The 23431-nt window shown below is 45.3% G+C and overlaps 1 protein-coding gene across 2 annotated transcripts in view; it reads left to right on the forward strand.

Annotated features, from left to right (window-relative positions):
• Positions 1-4978: 4978 nt before the first annotated feature.
• BAK1 (BCL2 antagonist/killer 1) overlaps positions 4979-23431 on the forward strand; it is a 30067-nt gene continuing 11614 nt past the window's right edge. Inside the window, exons 1-4 of one of the 2 annotated variants that reach the window (XM_069971472.1) lie at positions 4979-5099; positions 20043-20145; positions 20875-20992; positions 22658-22801. In XM_069971472.1, the coding sequence (XP_069827573.1) occupies positions 20094-20145; positions 20875-20992; positions 22658-22801 (314 nt within the window). In that variant the 5' untranslated portion in view covers positions 4979-5099; positions 20043-20093. Of the gene's footprint in view, positions 5100-20042; positions 20146-20874; positions 20993-22657; positions 22802-23431 lie in introns of those variants that run through there. The other variant, XM_069971473.1, reaches the window with a different exon arrangement.

A 23431-nucleotide genomic window follows, 5' to 3' on the forward strand; every position in this document is an offset into this window, starting at 1 on the left:
GGGAACTATATACTATGGGGGAGCACAGGGGAGCTATATACTATGGGGGAGCACAGGGGAACTATATACTATTGGGAAGCACAGGGGTCTATATACTATTGGGGAGCACATGGGAGCTATATACTATTGGGGAGCACAGGGGTCTATATACTATTGGGGAGCACAGGGGGCTATATACTATTGGGGAGCACAGGGGGCTATATACTATGGGGGAGAGGACAGGAGGTCTATATATTGGGGAGAGCACAGGAGGGCTATATACTATTGGGGAGAGCACAGGGGGGCTATATACTATTGGGGGAGAGCACAGGGGGGCTATATAATATTGGGGGAGAGCACAGGGGGGCTATATACTATTGGGGAGAGAGCACAGGGGAGCTATATACTATTGTGGGAGAGCACGGGGGTCTATATACTATTGGAGAGCACAGGAGGGCTATATACTAATGGGAGAGCGCACAGGGGGGCTATATACTATTGGGGAGCACAAGGGTCTATATACTATGGGGGAGAGCACAGGGGGGCTATATATTGGGGAGAGCACAGGGGGGCTATATACTATTGGGGAGAGCACAGGGGGCTATATACTATTGGGGGAGAGCACAGGGGGGCTATATACTATTGTGGGAGAGCACAGGGGGGCTATATACTATTGAGGGAGAGCACAAGGGGGCTATATACTATTGTGGGAGAGCACAGGGGGGCTATATACTACTGGGGAGAGTGCACAAGGGGGCTATATACTAATGGGGGAGCGCACAGGAGGGCTGTATATAACTGGAGGAGCACATGAGGGTCTATATATTACAGGGACACCTTAAAACTATGGAGGCACAGAGGGGTGTAACTATGTAGGGGTACAGAGGGGTGTAACTACTGTATAGGGGTACAAGGGACCTAACTACTGTATGTGTTGGAGCCTTAAATATTTGTCTGGCAGATTCTGGAGAGAAGATTCACAGCCAGGAGAAGACTTCAAGGTGGCCCAGGCTGGATGGAGAGAAAAAGAAAAGGTGACAGACTCTGATCGGAGAAGACGCCCCCGGTGAGTCACTGGATGTAACTGCACTCTGTTATAGGGTTGTAGTGTTAGGGGTCATGATGTGGCGGTATTATCTAATGGTATCATTGATGATAGCTTTCTGTTTTGTTTAGTGCAGTTTTTATGTAATATGTAATCACTGTATGGTGGAAATAGTGTTATAAGGTAACTACTGTATGTATTGGGGCTCTTGATACAGTGTGGGGGCAAATTCAGTACATTATACAATGTGCCAAAAGGGAAGGGGGGGGGGGGCCCACTCTTGAGGGCTGTGCACTGGGCCCACCAATGTATTAAAACGGCCCTGGACATGGCGTACGCAATACCCTATTTTTGTCATTTTTTGACAAGGAGGAGCATGTGACTGTGCCCCGCCCCCAATGTCCACCACTGAGCCTGTATTTGCCAATGGAGTACACTGGGGGGGGGGGGGGGGGGTGTCACATGATCCTCCATGTCAGCAATCTTATGGACAGACTCACAACAGAGCAGGGCAACACAGCCTGGATGAGGGGAGCCTGATTTTAGCTCTATGGGGTAGACAGGGAGCTGCTGTCAGTATATACAGTGAGTACACCTACTCATACTGTATACAAAACTATTGTACTATAAAGTGGCCAACCCCTTCAACGATGACTAAGACTGACCCTTGAGGGTAGGGGACCTGGCAGAGGGCCAGGGCCCAGAGAGGACCACTGTAGAGAGCTGTCTGGCTTGCGTCCTTCCTCTACGATGTCCAGCTCAAAAGACTCATGCACTTCCTCTACCCATGTGACTTCCTTCCTCAGCGTATCTAAAGTGTGCTGTGAGTGGATGAAGAGTGACATCTAGTGGCAAAACTTTATTACTACTCATCATCACACTAAGTACAACAAGTACAGGCTTTTTCTGAAGGGTGTAACCAATGGCAACACCCATGCTGGGACACCGCAATCATTAGATCATTAGCATTCATCAGTATTATCTGTGATCTGGCACTTTCTGGCACCAGTTGATTTGAAAGAAAAACATTTTTAATGCTTAGGGCTGGGTTCACACAGTATATTTCAGGCAGTATTTGGTCCTCATGTCAGGTCCTCATAGCAACCAAAACCAGGAGTGGACAGCAGACACAGCTGACACATCAGAGACATCAGCTCTCTGCTCTGTGCCATTCACTTCTAGATGGCAGGCTGTGTTAGGGCTGTGATCTAGAAGTCATCTGGAGCAGCCAGTGATGTCTTCCTGGTCAGGCTGCTCCATGAGATCTGTGTGCAGCATCCAGGAAGCCACAGCAGCATGGGAGTGATTGGTGAGGTCAGTAGGGGGGATTATGAGGACACAGCAGGGGGGACACGACAGAAGAACCAGGGCTGCGGAGTCGGTAAGCTGCAGCTCCGACTCCAACTCCAGCCTCCATGTCCTGAACAACTCACAACTACACTAGATGGAGCAGGGGGTCTTTTCTGCTGACAGTCTTCTATGTTTCTAACTAAATATTCAACATACACACAGAAACACTGCTATCAATGCCAGATAACTGTAATATAGAGGTCAGCCATAGTGATATACAGGGGGTCACACATGGTGATATAGAGAAGTCACACATAGTGATATAGAGGGGGTACACATAGTGATATAGAGGGGGCACACATAGTGATATAGAGAAGTCAAACATAGTGATATAGAGGAGTAGAGAAGAGGCGGCACTCCAGACGTAAAGAGTCACTGTCGTATTTTTTTTTTTTGCAGAAATCAATAGTCCAGGCGATTTTAAGAAACTTTGTAATTGGGTTTATTAGCCAAATCTGCCATTATCTGCATGTAAAAAGCCTTTTCCCAGGTCCCCCACTCCTTCCTCTTTTTCATCCACTCTGAAAAATCTGAAAATTGTGACTTGTTGCAGGAGACATCCCCTGTCTGCTCTAGGGAAAGGGGAGGGGGGAGGAGGAAGGAGGGAGTTAGCTGGCAGCAGAAAGCAGATAACAGAGGATTACAGGCACGGAGCTGGGTGACAGCTGTAATCCGAGCTCAGACAGGTCACTGGTGACTGTCACAGGAGATATCCCGTGAGGGATTTGTAGATTAACTCTTTGTTGTCCTGTTTTGGTCTTTTCTTTAGCTCTCTCCATAGGAGAACAATGAAGACAGGGGGGAGAGCTTCAAACTGCTTTTTCATGATAAAAATGCATTTTTCGGATAATAAACCCAATTACAAAGTTTCTTAAAATCGCCTGGACTATTGATTTCTGCAAAAAAAAAAATTCACGACAGTGACACTTTAAGTGAACAAAAATTGTTTGGTTTATTCACCCAGTATGCAACGTTTCAATCTTCTCAATGAGATCTTTGTCAAGCACTGAGATCAAAGATTGAAGATTGAAACGTTGCATACTAGGTGAATAAACCAAACAATTTTTGTTCACTTAAGTCTGGAGTGCTGCCTCTTCTCTACTCTTCGTGTTACCACCGGCACCTGGGTCTGGGACCAAGGGGCAGAGCACCCTACCTGAGCCATTGAGCCACACAGTGCCGTTTAGCAACTCTGGATAATTTTTTGTGATATAGAGGGGTAACTGTGGGTGTGGGGGCACGTCATAGCGGGTGCACACACACACACACACACACACACCCTGCTGCAGCCATAGCATACACACACAGCCTGCTGCAGCCATAGTACACACACACACACACACACAGCCTGCTGCAGCCATAGCACACACACACAGCCTGCTGCAGCCATAGCGCACACACACACACAAACACAGCCTGCTGCAGCCATAGCATACACACACAGCCTGCTGCAGCCATTGCACACACACACACACACACACACACACACACAGCCTGCTGCAGCCATAGTACACACACATAGCCTGCTGCAGCCATAGCATGCATACACACACACACACACACACACACATCCTGCTGCAGCCATAGCATACACACACACACAAAGCCTGCTGCAGCCATAGCATACACACACACACACATACACACAACCTGCTGCAGCCATAGCACGCACACACAGCCTGCTGCAGCCATAGCACGCACACACACAGCAGGGCTACTACAGGGGGATTATGAGGACACAGCAGGGGGACTACAGGGGAGTTATGAGGACACAGGAGGGGAACCACAGGAGGGATTATGACTACATGAGGACACTGGATGGGGCATTATGACAACCACTGGGCACAGGATGGGGAGGATTATGACTACATGAGGAGACAGGATGGGGATTATGACTACATGAGGACACTGGATGGGATTATGACTACATGGGGGCACATGATAAGGGGATTATGACTACATGGGGACACTGGATGGGGGGATTATGACTACATGGGGGCACAATGGAATTATTTACAGCATGGAGGAAGAGAAGGGGCTAGTTGGAGCTGGATCCAAATGGAGAAAAAAAAGAGAAAGTGAACGACTCTGATGAGAGAAGACGTCACCTGTGAGTCACTGCACCCTGATCACTATCTTGTCACTGTGGTGGTGGTGGGGGGGGGGGGGGGATAATGCTGGACTCTGTACAGTGTTTTTTTTATTTAGTAGCAGTACAATCACAGCTCAGCTCTGGTAGAATAAAAGCTGAGCTGTGATTGGTTGCTGTGGGCAGTTTACACTAGGTGTATATTTACACCCTTTCATAAATCTCCCCTATGTGTATATATGTGTTTTTTTTATGCAGGGCAGGGGGGGTTGTTATTTGCCATATCTGCCTAGGGCACCAAAACTCCTTGCCCCGGCCCTGTTGTACATCATCATCCTCAGCTCCAACCAGGAACTAACATGTCAGCAGTAGTTCATCCCTCCAGTCAGGTCATTGTTTCGCTTTCTGTGCTCATAGTGTTAGAGCAAAGTGAGGATTTTCTGAGAACAAGTTTCATTTCCAGGAAGACGTCCCTTCTCTGCAGCTGCAGCACTGACGTGAAATAGTTAATTCTGGGCCCAGCCCTGTCCCATCCTCCAGGAAGGAGTCAGAGCTAAAGAAGAAGACTCAGCCTCCTGTCTATGAACAAGCAGCAGCAGCCAGCACTGAGAGAGGAAGGAAGGGAGGATCCTTAGGGTGAGTGAGCTGGGCTTCATAGATGGCAGGCGGCGGGTCCAAATGAAACTTTTAAAGTGATCGGTTGCTTTTTGTGTCCTATGTATCAGTAGTGTGTGTGTGTGTGTGTGTGTGTGTGCATATACAGTATACGTGTGTGTCTTTGTCGCTGACACATGTGGATGACTTCCAGCTCATGCAGCTCTGCTACATCAGGAGGCATCTGTGTGCAGCCATAGCCTATGGTAGGAACTTGAGCATTGCTAGATATAATATGATTGTCCTTCAGAATGAAAGTTGATGCAGGTGGGTAGGATAAGCATATGTGGGAGGGCAGGGGATGGCGGAGGATAGGGAGTCGCAAGGCCTTGCTTGGCGAAGTATTTCAGATATTTTCTTGTAATACTATGGCTATATATTCTAATAAGATAAATATTTACTATAAGGAAACCAAAATATTTCTATTATCGCAAGTTACATTAAAGAATACTTGAAGGGGCGCTAAAATATACATATTATATCTTGAATGATTTTATTATTTTATTTTGTGTAGTGTGACGTACATGCGTGCAAATTCTAATAGCTGTTATTGAATAAAACTGGCAGCATTTAAAAGGTTAACGCTACAAGGTGACGCTACAGATTTCGGGAGCATTTCACTACATCAGGGGTAGGGAACCTTGGCTCTCCAGCCGTTGCAAAACTACAACTCCCATCATGCCTGGACAGCCAAAGCTTTAGCTTTGGCTGTCCAGGCATGATGGGAGTTGTAGTTTTGCGACGGCTGGAGAGCCAAGGTTCCCTACCACTTCTCTACATAAATGGTGATGGTGGATAGTAGATTTGGATGTCTCTCGCCCTCTTTGCTCTCTTCTTCTCTGTATACTGCTCACATTCCATTCTGCTGTCTAGGCTCGCCGCACGCCACTTCCTTTTTACAGCTTAGCAGAGTGGCTGTCCACTGTGTTGTTAGCTTAAAAGTTCACAAACTAATAACATATGGATTATAACTCGTAGGTGACGAGACTGCGTCCCAGCTGTAACTGCGGTCTGTCCTTTATCATCTTACCGGACCCCGGACTGGCATCATGTTCTGCTTGTTTCTATTGTGCTTTCTGCCAGCAGCTTGGTTATGGTGGATTTCTTGTGTATATTGCTGCTGCAGTTTTGGGACATCCACAAGTAGCATATTTTGCAAAGGGGTAAAATCCGCAGAAAGTTCCGCCCCATGAAAATCTGCAAATAATGACGATTTGTCTTTTTTTTTTCTCTTCTTTTTGTAACAGATGTTTTTAGCACACTTAATTTTCACAGAGTTTCCTTTCCTAAAGTTAAGATATGAGGCCCCATGTACATGTATTGGCAGTCTATACACTTTAGGTTTTATATCATGCAATTTGGTATAGATATGTCAGTAATAAAATGGCACACGCTACAGAGCTGGGGAATAGAGATGAGCGAACCTGGAGCATGCTCAAGTCCATCCCAACCCGAACGTTCGGCATATGATTACCGGTGGCTGCTGAAGTTGGATAAAGCCCTAAGGCTATGTGGAAAACATGGATATAGTCATTGGCTGTTTTCCAGACAACCTTAGAGCTTTATCCAAGTTACCGAATACCGAACGTTCAAGTTCGAATGGACTCGACCCTGAACCCGGTTCGCTCATCTCTACTGGGGAACCTTCCACCTCCAGATGTTGCAAAACTGCAGTTCCTGGATGATGATATCTGTGCTCCGTGTAGTGCACCGTGTTAGTTTCTCACAGGCCTCCTTACAGGGCACACCCAGGGGCCATTATCTGGCAACCATCGGAGTACTGCAATCTACTGCAGAGTTGATGATGGAGAGCCTTCTCTTCCAGTTAAGATGCAAAGAAGGTCGCTATTAACTCCAGTATCTATGGGAAACTTCCAGGACCGACCCAAGCATTGTCTCAACAGCTGTGGCTTCTGAGTAAGCTCTGCACTGTGCTGGGAGGGGTTAAACAGCCCTCCCTTCCACCAGCTTCTCTTCCCTCACCAGTCTGTCCTCCCTCCTCCTGCGGCTGCTTTGCTGATGATGCAATATTATATTATTATTATGCACTTCAGCAGTCTGGATGAGGTAGAGAGAGTCTACATGCCGTGGCTCAGGGTAGCTGTGAGGTGGTGGTGGTAGCTAGGTGGGTGTAGGGGCACTTGTCATAGTGGCCAGGAGTGGTGTTGGAACCCAACCCCTGGACAAATGGGCACTGCGGCTGAAAACTGGGATAGCCCAAGTGCAAGGTGCAGGTGCGACAACAAAAAATAGGAAAGTGCTTAACCAGTAGAACAGTTTTACTTTTTAACTTTAAAACTCATACAGGTGCAGGTGAGACAGAAGGTGATAAGTTACAGACGGCAGTGGGCTTGTGTCTGGCCTGGGGTTGTGGGGCCCCGTCGAGTCCCTTCAGCTGGGGTTCTAAGTAGACTCATGGTTCCGACATACCGAGTACCTCCTGCAGCCTTGGTGCAGGGTTTCGGCACAGCACCTCCTGCAGCCTTGGTGCAGGGTTTCGGCACAGGACCTCCTGCAGCCTTGGTGCAGGGTTTTGGCACAGTACCTCCTGTAGCCTTGGTGCAGGGTTTCGGCACAGTACCTCCTGTAGCCTTGGTGCAGGGTTTCGGCACAGTACCTCCTGCAGCCTTGGTGCAGGGTTTCGGTACAGCACCTCCTGCAGCCTTGGTGCAGGGTTTCGGTACAGCACCTCCTGCAGCCTTGGTGCAGGGTTTTGGCACAGTACCTCCTGTAGCCTTGGTGCAGGGTTTCGGCACAGGACCTCCTGCAGCCTTGGTGCAGGGTTTCGGCACAGGACCTCCTGCAGCCTTGGTGCAGGGTTTCGGCACAGGACCTCCTGCAGCCTTGGTGCAGGGTTTCGGCACAGGACCTCCTGCAGCCTTGGTGCAGGGTTTCGGCACAGGACCTCCTGCAGCCTTGGTGCAGGGTTTCGGCACAGGACCTCCTGCAGCCTTGGTGCAGGGTTTCGGCACAGGACCTCCTGCAGCCTTGGTGCAGGGTTTGTAGAAAAAGCGACGTTTCCAGCACAGACAGGGTTTGCCTAGAGTTCCCCTCAGAGTAGCCCACTGACATGACTAGGAAGCTGTGACTTAGGGCCCTATTCCACGGGACGAATATCGTTTGCATAATCGTTAACGATAAATAATCCAAACGACCGCTATTGCGAAAGACCTGAAATTTCGCCCATTTACATGGAACGATAATTGTTACTTATGATAGTTCTTGCGGTCGTCTTGTCGTCGCTATTGCGTTCGTCACTACTGCGAACAACCGAACGACATCTTATTCAATGTCAATGATTTGCAAACGAGCAACGATAAAAATAGGTCCAGGTCTTATTAAGCGATCAACGATTTCTCGTTCGGTCGTTAATCGTTAACTGCTATTCAAACGAACGATTTTCATTTAGATTCGAACGACTTAACGATAATTGTCCCGTGGAATGGGACCCTTAGAAGAAAGGGCCAGGGTGGAGACTGCAGCACCTCCCACCAGCAACTAGCTATATTTTATAGGGGTACTTAAGGTGCTGGGGATTGGTAGGGATGCTGGAAACAGGACAGAGAAGTGTAATATGTGAAAAAAGGGTAGGTTCATACTGAGGAATTCTCGCGGATAATGTCCTTGGAATTCCGCTGTCTGTCCGCGTGCACGGCTGCGCGCCTTTACCGCCGGCTCCATAGTCACCATTCTATGAGCTGGCATATTCCGCTATCCGCCGAAAGAAGTGACATGTCACTTCTTTCGGTGGATAGCGGAATACGCCGTCCCTTAGAATGGTGTCTATGGAGCTGGCGGAAAGGTGCGCAGCCGTGCACGCGGACAGACAGCGAGAATTCCTCAGTATGAACCCACCCAAAGACAGGAAAACACATCTGCCCCTGTGATTGGACAACAACATAACACATGACAACAAACTTTCACCTGGTGGGGAAACACACAACACCACCTTAATCCCCTGACAGAGGCACTTTACCCAGGTGGAATAAAAAAAAAAAGAAAAACCACAAAGAAAAACACAAAATTTTGAGCCACACAATTAATTTTCAGAAAAAATGTTCATCAATTTTTATTTGCAAAATCATCAGAAAATAATTCATAAAGTACATATAACATAAACATAATGAAGATAATCAACCCCATCCTTAGAAATTTGTACTAATATAGGAAGGAAGACATGGTATACATTTGTGTGAGCATGTATAACCAAACAAGAAGAACGGGTCCCGTAAATGGCAATTGCAGGAGTCTGCAGGGAACAACTGGATAAAGGTAGATGGATGCCACACAATGTAGAGGAAATAGGGCTGAAAAACAGTTACCATATGAAGTAATGCCGTGCAACTCTCTTACCCTCAGAAACACCCCAATGCATGTTTCCGTCACGCCCTTCGTCAGGTTCCAGGTAGCTTAGTGGACCATCCATACTGGGACACTACATACAGGCACTGGAAAGGTCGGTCCTGACCCTGCAATGATCTGCCACTGCAAAGGCACAGATGGATATATCAAAGGTATCGTGTGTCTCCTTGACCTAACAGCTATCTAAAAGTGTCAGCAGTTTGCTCTCGATCGCTTCGTGTAAACAGTTTTTCAAAAATTCACCCTATGTGTGAGATAGGCTTAAGCGATCGCAAATTACGATTTTCCTTACGAATTTTCTAACAATATTTTTAACGATTTATTCGTCTAAAGGCTCGTTATAAAAACCAAATTGTTGCTTCAAATTCATTGATCGATGTGTGTGTACTCCTTTACTTTTACGCATATTCCGCTTGAAATTCCACAAGTAAAATATGTACAGAGCAATGCCCCATTGAGTTCAATGGGATTTCTGCTCTGTTGTTCAAACTGTAATTTACACATGGGATGTTCAGCAGCGAATCCACTTTCTGCCCAAAGAATTGACATGCCCACATTCTGCTCAAATTCTACGCTTATTCTGCCAGAGCTGAAGAAAAAGAAATTTCAGGCGGAAGACTTTTCTCTTCAATTCTCCGCCTATTCCTCAGTGTGAACATACCCTGAAAGAGGAAAGTGTGGGGAAATCTGTGGTTCACTGATCTATGAATATGTTGAGGGCTAAGAGAAAGGGGAAGGTGCAGCATTTTTTTACTGCATTCTGCTGTTTCCATTCTAGAAAAGTGCATTATTGGGAAGTTATATCGCAAAATACATGCCTAAAGATGTATTTTGGCTAAGGAGCCCCCCCCCCCCCGAAAAAAAAAATAAATGCAAATTACAGACTTAAAAAAAAAAAAAATGTGATCTAAAAGCTGTTTTCCCATTGATTTCAGAGGAAAGAAAAATGACCCAAAAACTAGAACATGACCCATTTTACACGTCTATAATATACGGCCTGTGCAAGGCTGTGCCAGAGGTTCCGAGGTCCGGTCTGCGGTATACAGACTGTGCCCAAACCGTGTACATGTGTTCCTTAAATTGGTTTTCTAAGGGCCCAGCTTATATCTGAAGTGGATTTGAGAGGTCTGTATTTTAGGAACCCCCATAAAGCACACTATTTTAAAAAGAGCACCCCCTAAACAATTCACAACAGCCCATAGAAATATTCTAAACCCTTTAGGTGGTTCACAGAAATAAAAGCAAAAAAAAGGTAACACTTTAAAAAATTCAACTTTTTTTAAATAAATGTTTCAATTTTTAATCCATTAATCACAGCAAGTATTAAAGGGGTTGTCCAGTGCTACAAAAACATGGCCACTTTCTTACAGAGACAACACGACACAGTTCAGGTGCGGTTTGCAATTAAGCTCCATTCACTTCAATGGAACTGAGCAGAAAAACCCCGCCCAAGCTGGAGACAAGAGTGGGGCTGTCTCTGGAAGAAAGTGGCCATGTTATTGTAGTGCTGGATAACCCCTTTAACAGAAAAAACTGAATATTCATTACTCTAAATCTGTACTTTTTAAAAATTATCAGCCTTGGTGTGCTGGATGTTGGGGCCTTCCATTTATTAGGATGTTTTTCATGTACCATGTTGGGTTTGCAAAATTACCATAACAAATCCACCCCCCACCTCCAAGAGACCCCATTTTGGAAATTACACCCTTTAAGGAATTTTTTATAGGGAGGTAGTGAGCTTCTGATCTTAACAGATGTTTCACAGAATGTGTTAGTCGGAAATGTAGTAAAAATATATTTTTTCCAATATTCTGTTTCGGTTTATAATCACCAAAAATGTGTTTTCTTCAGAGTTTAGCAGTAGCCCATATGTGGTGATAAGCTGCTGTCTGGGCTCACTGTAGGGCTGGGATGGGAAGGAGCGCCATCTCTCATGTATAGAACAGATATGGTTGGAATCATTTTTGGACACCATTCGTATTTGCCCTCTGTGGTACCTGTACAGTGGAAATCCCCCTAGAACTGACGCCATTTTGGAAACTACACTCCTCAAAGAATTAATCTAGGGGTGAAGTAAGTATATAGTAAATTTTACATAGTAAATTTTTAGCATTAGGCCATGAAAATGGATTTTTTTTTCTAGTTAAATTAATTTTTCACTTTTAAATTTTTCTAATTTCCACAAAAAAAAGGGAATACGAATTAAAAAATGTGTTGCTCAATTTGGAGTACAGCAGTACCCCAAGAGAAACTGTTTGGGCATATGGCAGGGCTCAGAAGGGAAGGATATTTTGCATATTCAGATTTAGTTGGAACCATTTATGGGGCCATGTGCCCTCTAATACAATGGAAACCCCCCATAACTTGCCCCACTTTAGAAAATACACCACTTAAAAAATTCATCTAGTGTTTGAGGAAAGTTTTAGCATGATGCTCTAAAAAATAAAGCATATATATATTTTAATAAAATTAAATTTGGGGCCCAAAGTTTCTTGTTTTAACAAGGAATACAAGGGTATAAATACTCCAAAATCTGTTACCCAGTTTCTGCTGAAAACAGCAATACCCCATGTGTGACCATTAGAGATGAGCGAACCTGGAGCATGCTCGAGTCCATCCGAGCCGGAACTTTCGGCATTGGATTAGCGGTGGCTGCTGAACTTGGATAAAGCCCTAAGGCTATGTGGAAAACATGGATATAGTCATTGGCTGTATCCATGTTTTCCAGACAACCTTAGAGCTTTATCCAAGTTCAGCAGCCACCGCTAATCAAATGCTGAACGCTCGGGTTTGGATGAACTCGAACCCGGTTCGCCCATATCTAGTGACTAAAGATGAGCGAACCGGGTTCGGGTTTGAGTCGTTCCGAACCCGTACGATCGGCATTTGATTAGCGGTGGCTGCTGAAGTTGGATAAAGCTCTAAGGTTGTCTGGAAAACATGGATACAGCCAATGACTATATCCATGTTTTCCACATAGCCTTAGTGCTTTATTCAACTTCAGCAGCCACCGCTAATCAAATGCCGAAAGTTCGGGTTCGGATCGACTCGAGCATGCTCCAGGTTTGCTCATCTCTACTAGTGACCATAAACTGCTCTTTTGGCACTCAGCAGGGCTCAGAAGGAAAGAAGAACCATTTTTAGGGTACTAACACACTGGGTGGATCTCGCTGCGAGATCCACTGCAGATCTGCGCCCTGTATACTCTGTGGGCAGACATCACCTTCTCCACGCTGCGGCTTGCTTCGGGGGTTCCCGGCACGTCCCTCTCGGCCAATCAGTGCGCTGCCCTGCCGCAGTGCACTGATCGGCTGAGCGGGACGTGAAGACACCGGGAGTCCCGAAGCAAGCTGGAGTAGGTGATATATACGCTCCGGCGGCGGGGAGTTAACTGGGCGGGCTGCGGACAAACTCGCATCAGGATGTCTGGGTTTGTCTGCCCATAGAGTGCACAGGGCAGGGATCTGCAGTGGATCCGCCCAGTGTGTTTGTACCCTTAGTGCAGATTTTGCTGCAATGGTTTTAGGGTGCCAAGGGCACTTCCAGTGCCCTCTATGGTATTAGCAGAGTGGAAGTAATACCCCACAGGTGTTTGAGGAAAGTTATTAGCATAGGACCATAAAATCGTACATTCTTTTTTTCTCTAATATCTATAGTTAGCTCAAAATTACTAATTTCCACAAGAATTACAGGAGTTTAGGCACCCAAAAATGTGTTACTCAATTTCTCACCACGTCAAGTCACCCCATATTTAAAGTGACTCTGTACCCAAAATCTGACTTCCCCCCCCCCCCCCCCCCCCAACCACTTGTACCTTTGGATAGCTGCTTTTACTCCAAGATCTGTCCTGGGGTCCGTTCGGCAGGTGATACAGTTATTGTCCTAAAAAACAACTTTTAAACTTGCAGCCCTGTGTCAAACGGCTGTGGCCTAGAGTGTCTATGCATTAGGCTGGCACAACCTCTTTGCCCCTCCACCCCACCCTCTTTATCATTAGGCACCTGTGCAATAATCAGACACGAGAAAATGTTCCAGTGGCATTCCTAATGATGAAGGGGGGACGGAGAGGTGGTGCAAAGTTAGGACACAGATATTCTAAGCCCCGGCTGTTGGGCACGGGGCTGCAAGTTTAAAAGTTGTTTTTTAGGACAATAACTGCATCACCTGCCGAACGGACCCCGGGACAGATCTTGGATTAAAAGCAGCTATCTGAAGGTACAAGTGGTTTGGGGGAGTCAGATTGTGGGTACAAATTCGCTTTAACCCCTTAACGACATAAGGCGTATATTTACGCCCTGATGCCGTTAAGGACGTTCAGAGCGGGGCCGCGCGGCGACCCCGCTCTGAACCGCGGCGGTCCCGGGTGCCGCTTGTAGCCCGGGACCGCAGGTATTAGCGGGCACGGTCCGATCGCCGTGCCCGCTAATATAGTAATCGGATGCAGCTGTCAAACATGACAGCTGCATCCGATTACCGGACGCAGCGTCATCCCTGGTGTCTAGTGGGGAGATCGCTCCTCAATGATGTTATCCCGCTCCAAGATGGCGCCGTCCCCGGCTCGGCACTCGTTTACTTCCGGCTGCAGCAGCCGGAAGTAAACGAGTGCCTATCTCATGGATCTGCTGCAGAGATCTCAATGAGAGATCAAAGCACTTTTACTAAAAGTCCCCCAGGGGGGCTTCTAGTATAAGTGTAAAAGTAAAAAAAAAAGTATTATTGGTAAAAAGCCCCCTAATAAAGTCTGAATCACCCCCCTTTTCCCAGGTTATAAATAAAAGTAAATAAATAAACAAACATGTTTGCTATCGCCGCGTGCGTAATCGCCCGAACTATTAATTAATCACGTTCCTGATCTCGTACGGTAAACGGCGTCAGCACAAAAAAATCCCAAAGTGCAAAATTGCGCATTTTTGGTCGCATCAAATCCAGAAAAATTGTAATAAAAAGCGATCAAAAAGTCGTATATGCGCAATCAAGGTACCGATAGAAAGATCACATCATGGCGCAAAAAATGACACCTCACACAGCCCCATAGACCAAAGGATAAAAGCGCTATAAGCCTGGGAACGGAGCGGTTTTAAGTGACGTATATTTGTTGACAATGGTTTGAATTTTTTACAGGCCATCAGATACAATATAAGTTATACATGTTACATATCGTTTTAATCGTAAGGACTTGAGGAACATATATAACAAGTCAGTTTTACCCCAGGGCGAATGGCGTCAAAACACATTTCCCCCAAATAAACAAAATGCGTTTTTTTTCAATTTCACCACACATTTATTTTTTTTCTGGATTGGCAGTGTACTTTATGCAAAAATTCAGCCTGTCATTGCAAAGTACAATTAGTGACGCAAAAAATAAGGGCTCATGTGGGTTTCTAAGTGGAAAAATGCAAGTGCTATGGCCTTTTAAGCACAAGGAGGAAAAAACGAGAACGCAAAAATCGAAATTGGCTCTGTCCTTAAGGGGTTAAATGGCCCTAACATACCTCATTGGTGGTCGCAATCAACTCCCCGCCTCGAGATCACTGGGAGCTGATCCAAGGACTTCTCTAGGCCCCCAGGTGCTGCCTGACTTGGCGATTGCTTCAGCCTGCATCTAGCACTGAGTACTGAGTTAATGAATCCATGTGATGGTACGTTTACACAGAGAGATTTATCTGACAGATTTTTAAAGCCAAAGCCAGAAACAGACTATAAACAGAGAACTGGTCATAAAGGAAAGCCTGAGATTTCTTCTCTTTTGAAATCCATTCCTGGCTTTGGCTTCAAATCTTTGGCAGATAATCTGTCAGATAATCTTTCTGTGTAAGGACCCTAATGGTGCGTTTACACGAAACGATAATTGGCCCGATTGTACGATTAACGATGTCGGAGTAACGATTTTTTTTTCATAACGATCAGCGTTTAGACGGTACGATATATCGTATGGAAAAATTGTTTTGCGATTGCGCGCCCGCCCCGCCGCTCGCAGCCAGGCCCCACGGTCAACCGCAGCCCCCTGCGCCGCCCCGATCGCCACCGCCGCTCTGATCCCCAACCCCCCCCGCCGCTCCGATCGCCGCCAACCCCCCTGCCGCCCCGTCCGCGAGCATACGTTACCTGCTCCACGTAGCAGGTCTTCGGCTCCCCTCTTCAGTGCATTGATTGGCTGAAGAGGGGAGCTGGGAATTTTAATCGGCTCCTCTTCAGCCAATCAGTGCTCCTCTTCAGCACTGATTGGCTGAAGAGGAGCCGTTTGAAATTCCCAGCTCCCCTCTTCAGCCAATCAATGCAAGGCAGCACTGATTGGCTGAAGAGGGGAGCCGGTTGAAATTTTTTCTGCTACATAGGGACTCAGTATTTTTTGTTTGTATGATTTATATTTTTATATTATTATTTATTATATTTCATTGTTGTTTTCTTTTATCCTCTTCCTCAGTGCCATTTCTGTGGGCTTATTTGGCCTGTTTTTTTGTAGCAGTGCAGTCTAACCTGCACTATAGGCCCTGCTGTCCTTTTTTTTCTTGATTTTTTTTAGATGGTTTTAATTTGTTGTTTAGCTAGTGTTTATTAAAGCTATTTTTTTGCATTCATACATTTGGTGTGCGCTTGACCCTATTTTTCTCTGCCCCCCCCCCCCCTTTTGTGATTTGTTAGATTTGTTTGTAGGGTTGTCAGCTGCACCCACTTCATTCATCAATTTTTGTAATTCATTTTGGTGGTGCCCACCTCATCTCTTAGTTCAGTATACAGGTTAGACTACAGTATACAGTGCAGTAAACAGATCAGACTGCAGTATACAGTGCAGTATACAGATCAGACTGCAGTATACAGATCAGACTGCAGTATACAGATCAGACTGCAGTATACAGATCAGACTGCAGTATACAGATCAGACTGCAGTATACAGATCAGACTGCAGTATACAGTGCAGTATACAGATCAGACTGCAGTATACAGTGCAGTATACAGATCAGACTGCAGTATACAGTGCAGTATACAGATCAGACTGCAGTATACAGTGCAGTATACAGATCAGACTGCAGTATACAGTGCAGTATACAGATCAGACTGCAGTATACAGTGCAGTATACAGATCAGACTGCAGTATACAGTGCAGTATACAGATCAGACTGCAGTATACAGTGCAGTATACAGATCAGACTGCAGCATACAGTGCAGTATACAGATCAGACTGCAGCATACAGTGCAGTATACAGATCAGACTGCAGCATACAGTGCAGTATACAGATCAGACTGCAGCATACAGGGCTTTAATTCAGCTAATAGAAAGTGCAGCAAAAAGGCACAAGAATTGTATTTTCTGCCTTCCTCCTGGATGGGATTACTCCTGCTTGTAAAGGAAGTTATAATAATATATATACAGTGGAACCTTGGTTTAAGAGCTCACAGTTTTTCAAAATTGTGACTTGGTTTAAGAGCATTGCTTTGGTGTAAGAGCTCCCTGTACTGGGTGGGAGTGGAGGAGGGGTATGGTCTGTATAGCGGGGTCTACAGCACTGTACTCTGACCCAGGAAGTCTCCCTCACCTTCCAAATCATAGCAGATCCACTTCAGGCTGGGGCTTACATCAGGGGACAGGACTGTTAATCTCTTCATAGCTGTAACCCCTCTCTCCCCAGACAGAGAGTGCTGCTATACTATGCTCACCCTATACCCTGCTCATACCTTCATGCTCCCTGCAGTCTCTGTCCGCCCTTGTGTTTCCCATCCTCTCCATTACTGTACAGTAACTTATAATATCACATATTCTGCTGTTTCTGAATGTTTTTTTCATCTGTTTTACATGTTGTTCAGAATAATAAATCATTATTTTTGGGGCGTGGAACCAATTGTCTGCATTTCTATGATTTGTTATGGGAAAATGTGCTTTGGTTTAAGAGTGATTTGGATTACAAGCGCCGTCCTGGAACTAATTATGCTCGTAATCCAAGGCACCACTGTCGGTGTGTGTGTATATAATATAATATATAAATTTATTAGATATTAAAGTATTGCTACTACTGGAAGAGGGTCTGGCCGCCTGGCACGTTACCAATCCTCAGTCACTGTCCATATATAAGGGTCTCTGTCTGGTTCTGCATCTTCACTCTGCAGCATCATATACAGTGTTTTGGCTTCAAAGATAAAATTTGGATTTATAAAGTCAATGTATCATGTGGCAGCCATATAGAACAGGTTTATCTGCTTTAGAGTCTGGGCAGTAATTGTCCTTATCTTGAGCGTGTCTCTGCCTGTTGGTAGGCTTGTGTCTGCGGAGCGTATATTTCTATTTCTAGACATCATGGCTCTGTCATTAGGTCATTGGACCTATAAGAAAATTATTACTACTATTACTCTTTGGTGATAATCTAATTCCTGCAAATACTTAAAGTGACTTTGTACCCACAATCTGTCCCCCCCAAACCACTTGTACCTTCAGATAGCTGCTTTTAATCCAAGATCTGTCCTGGGTCCGTTTGGCAGGTGATGCAGTAATTGTCCTAAAAACAACTTTTAAACTTGCAGCCCCGTGACCAACGGCCGTGGCCTAGATTGTGTATGCATTAGGCTGGCACACCCTCTCTGTCCCTCTTCATCATTAGGAATGCTCCAGGCAGATTGTCTCCTATTCATCACCTGTGTTAGCACGGCACATGGGCTGGATCGTTAAGGCACCTGTGCAATGTTCAGCATGGAGAAAATGTTCCAGTGGCATTCCTAATGATGAAGAGGGTGGGGAGGAGGGACCAAGGGGTGGTGCAAAGTTAGGGCAGAGATATTCTAAGCCACGCCAGTTTGGCACGGGGCTGCATGTTTAAAAGTTGTTTTTTTTTAGGAAAATAAATGCATCACCTGCCGAATGGACCCCAGGACAGATCTTGGATTAAAAGCAGGTATCCGAAGGTACAAGTGGTTTGGGGGGTCAGATTGTGGGTGCAGAGTCGCTTTAATCACTGCTAAAAGAAAGCTTGGCCTTGTATCATTTATTACTTTAATTGTACATATGACACCATTACAGGTGTACTCTGGGATTTTGTTTATTTTAAATCAGCTGGTGTCACAAAGTTATATAGATCTGCAAGTTACTTCTGTTTAAAGATCTCCAGTCTTCCAGTACTTATTAGCTGCTGTATGTCCTGCAGGAAGTGGTGTATTCATTTCAGTCTGATACAGTACTTTCTGCTGCCACCTCTGTCTATGCCAGGAACTGTCCAGAGCAGGAGCAAATCCCCATAGAAAACCTCTCCTGCTCTGGACAGTTCCTGACATGGACAGAGGTGGCAGCAGAGAGCACTGTGTCAGGCTGGAAAGATTACACCACTTCCTGCAGGACATACAGCAGCTGATAAGTACTGGAAGACTGGAGATTTTTAAATAGAAGTAAATTGCCAACTTTATATAACTTTCTGAAACCAGCTGGTTTAAAAGAAAAACATTTTCACTAGAGTACCCCTTTAAACACTGCAAACAGCAGATTTACACAGATTATTTGAAAGATTATTTGAAGCCAAAGCCAGGAATGGATTTGAAAAGAGGAGAAATCTCAGGCTTTCCTTTATTACCTGATCTTTGTTTATAGTCTGTTTCTGGTTTTGGCTTCAAATCATTGGCAGATAATCTGTCAGATAATCTTTCTGTGTAAATGGACCTTATGCTGGATTTACGCGAAACGATAGCCCCCTGCGCCCCGCCCCGATCGCCACCTCCGCCACTCCGATTGTCCCCCCCCCCCCGCTGCCGCTCCGATCGCCACCCTCGCTGCTCCGATTGCCCCCCCCCCCGCCACCGCTCCGATCGCCCCCACCGCTCCGGCCACGAGCATACGTTACCTGCTCCGCCTAGCAGGTCTTCGAAATCCCCGGCTCCCCTCTTCAGCGCATTGATTGGCTAAAGAGATGAGGCGGGAATTTCAAATGGCTCCTCTTCAGCCAATCAGTGCTCCTCTTCAGCCAATCAGCGCTGCCCGGCGATCGTCGACGATCAGAGCGGTGGCGATCGGGGAGGCGGGGGTGGTGATCGACCCGGCGCAGGGGGCTGCGGATGAGCGGGGGGCCAGCTGCGAGTGGGGGGCCGGGCTGCGGGAGGCCGGACTTTTGCGCGACGACTGTTTACACGAAACGATCGTCGAACGACGATTTAAGAAGATAAAAGATCAAAATGAACGATTTCTCGCTCGTCCGATCGTTCGCTGCGTTTACACGTACGATTATCATTCGAATTCGATCGTTATCGTGCAAATTCGAACGATAGTCGTTCCGTGTAAACCCAGCATAAGACTAGACAATCAGTCAGAGAATGGGACAGATTATTATAGTGGCTCAGGCTGCATTTTTCGACTGTCTAGACCAAACGTGTCAAACTCCTGGCCCTCCAGCTGTTGTACAACTACAATTCCCATCATGCCTGGAAAGCCAAAGCTAAGGCTTTGGCTGTCCAGGCATGATGGGACTTGTAGTTTTGCAACAGCTGGAGGGCCTGAGTTTGACATCCCTGGTCTAGACTAACGTTAGATTTGTGTGTGCTGGGGGTTATAGTTAAATTCAAAATGAATTTTTCATGTGTTGAATGTTGCAGGATCCTTACTGTATATTGAACCCTTCCCTTCCCTGGTTTCCTCTATCAGTCATGGCAACCGGAGGAGAAGACACTACTGATGCAGCTGTAGATGAAAAAGAAGGTGAGTGACACATCACAACATTAATTACATCCCAACAAAATTACATCTGCCAGTGTGGTGCCACATGTCATACACTGATCAGGTGAACTGGAAACCCCGCAGAGATAGGAGACAGTGCACTTTCCAACAAATTAGAGACAGTGTGAGAAAACCAGTGAAATATAATATATATATATATATATTTTTTTTATTATTATTATTATTATTTATATATTATTTTTTTTGTGGTTTTGAGGGATAAAGTCTGTTCTAGCCTATTTTACACCCCTGGGTATAGAAAATATATTCCCTGGGGTATATTGTGGCCTGGGCCAGAGGTGAGAAAACCAGTGAAGTGATAACATTATGGCCGAGCCTATTTTACACCCCTGGATATAGAGTTAATCGTCTGGTGTATAGTTTGGTCTAGGACAATTCCCCCGCTCCATTTACTTCAATGGAACAGAGTTTCAAAACCCCACCCAATCTGGAGACAACAGTAGGGGGAAAGTGGCCATGTTTTTGTAGCACTGGATAACCCCTTTAAATGTCTGGTCACCTATTATTTTTTAGGCCAGCTTGAAGCTTTTTTGTATTATTTGTTTATATTCTAATTTTACTATCAATTATATACTGGAGTGAGTTGACATCCCATTATGATTTTACATTATTTGCAGACACATCACTGATGTTAGATCCTGGTCTCAAGGCTTTTATGTTTTTTTTTTTAATAACCTTTTTGTTCTACAGAGCAGGAGGCGGAGGCTGTTTTCCTCAGTTACACATTTCACATGACTATGATGAGAAGTGAAAATGAGGATTCTAGACCACTTAGAGATGAACTAGAAGATGCAAGACAAAGAGACAGGTACTTATCTGGAAAGATCTAACAGCAATCATTCAGTATTGAAAATAAAGGGCTATTCCCATCTCAAGAAGTTCTCTGTATCCACCCAAAAATGTTTTTTGGATAAATGGAACCCATAGGGGGTTTTATCAAGGCTTGCATGCCAGTTTTGAGGCCTAAAGAAAAAGAAATGCCTCATTTTCCAACTGTACTCAGTTTTGCACAAACATTTTTAAGTGTTGCACAAGTATTTTTTTTTCCTTTTTTTTTAAATTATTTATTTATTTTCTGCAGTGTAGCACAATATCTGCAGTGTAGTGTAGTGCTTGAACAACACCTATAAGGCTACGTTCACACAGAGCAAAAGGGGCGGATTACGCGAGGAAATATTTCCGCCTGAAATCAACTGACGCTGAATTCCGAGCAGAATATAAGCAGAATCCCTGCGTATTCCGCTAGGAAATTGTTCAGCTTGTAATCAGCTCTTGACAAATTCAGCGCGGAATACTCGAGGAATCTGCATGAATTCAGCGCTGAAATTCAGCGAGTATTTGGCGAGTAAACTAGACTATACCAGAATATATACTAGAATCCTCCTCCCCCCTTTTTTCCCCATTTCCGTGCAGATTCAGCGCGTAATTTCCGCTTGTATTCCGCGCTGAAACAGAAAATCAGAGCCCCATTGGTTTGTATAGGCTTCCGCTAGCGGAAGAATGAACATGTTCATTCTTCTGGCAGAAAGCGGATTAGTTCAGTGCGGAAATTCCACCGTGTGAACTGCAGAGCAGAATTTCCATTCAACACAATGGAAATTAGCTCTGCACCTATTTTAACGGCTGAAATTTCAGCGCAGAAATTCAGCTGCTTTTGTTCTGTGTGAACTAGCCCTAATGTTCGCCACCCACAATAAATACATCGAGAATCATGCATGATCATCCAATATTAAAAACACCCATTAAAAAAAAAAGAAAAAAAAAAAGAGGGAACTGAGTACCAGCTGAGTGCGGGATAAGTAATTACTATCACAAAATCCTTGTGCTTGATGTAAAATATTAGTACATGATTACATTAAAAAAAAGGAATTTGCCTTCAAACTGAATGTTATAGGTAAAGAATTAGGTTACAAGGGCTGCAAGGACATCGGTAACAATGTCCCTGCAGCCCTCGCTAAACGATTATTGGGCCGTGGAATAGGCACAGATCTAGCAGATCGGCACTCATTTACATTGTTGATCAGGCCCTGGTCGGCTTGTAGAATAGGACCCTTAAAGAGGACCTGTCAGCCAGGATGCCATGGCGGAGCCCGCCCAAACCCTGGTGGAGCCCGGCATACGTAACCCTCCCTGGAAGTCCCACTCCTGGACCCGGTCCCTGGGCGGAGAAATTACAGCCCGAAGCTGAGTGCGCGGTTTATGCAAAGCAGTAGAGATGAGTCTGATGTCCATAGAAAATAATGCATGTGCTAAGCTTCAGGCCATGATTTCACTGACCAGGGACAGGGTCCAGGAGTGGGACTTCCAGGGAGGGTTAAGTATGCCAGGCTCCAGCAGGGTTCAGTCGGGGTCTAGCATGGGGGCTGACAAGTTCCCTTTAATTATCAGGGTAACCAGGGTAACCATTCTCGAGTAACAAAAGTTTCACGTATAAAAAATAATTTTACCTTTTTTTTTTTTTTTTTTTTAATAGCGAATTAGACAACTTGGGGAAGCAGTTAGCAGCAATTGGCGATGACATATATAAACGACACGAGGAAACGTTTGACAATTTCCTCAAAGACCTGAACCCCAACCTGGAAAACGCTTATGACATCTTCAAAAAAATAGCTTCTAGGTAAGGAATACATTCGGAAATCTGTATCACATGTATGAATAAACATTTTTCTGCAGGTCTCAGCTGACATGTGGCACAGGGGTGTAGCATCCCCCTGTGTGCACACCCACACTCCACGTCCTCTACATATGTGTCAAGCAATACGTTAAAACTCAATTGCATAATTTAAAAAAATGTTTTTGTATAGGTTGTTAAAAGGTTTACGGTAGTTTTTGTTGTATCCTTGTCCTGGCACATAGCAGGACATCAATTGCGGAAGAGATAAGCACTTTACAGCAACAAGAATAATGATGCAAACAGATAAAGATTCCAAACTTGGGGAACACCATAGGGTAACAGTGTATTAGCCATAGAATATTACAGTGCTGCTCTTAATGCCATAGACTTTGGCACTAGAGATGGCCCGAACCTGAACTCTCGGCAATGATTCCCGCTGTCTTCCACCTCCGTGGAGAGGGTGGATACAGCTGGAGGACTGCCTGGAAAACTGTGATACAGCATATGGCTAGGGCTGTATTCCAGTTTTCCAGGCGGTCCTCCGGCTGTAACCACCCTCTCCACGGAGGTGGAAGACTGTGGGAATCATTAGCTGTGGTCTTTCCTGAGTCCTAACAATGACTTCCAGTACTC

This window comes from Dendropsophus ebraccatus, chromosome 5 (assembly GCF_027789765.1).
Source record: "Dendropsophus ebraccatus isolate aDenEbr1 chromosome 5, aDenEbr1.pat, whole genome shotgun sequence".
NCBI lineage: Eukaryota > Metazoa > Chordata > Amphibia > Anura > Hylidae > Dendropsophus > Dendropsophus ebraccatus.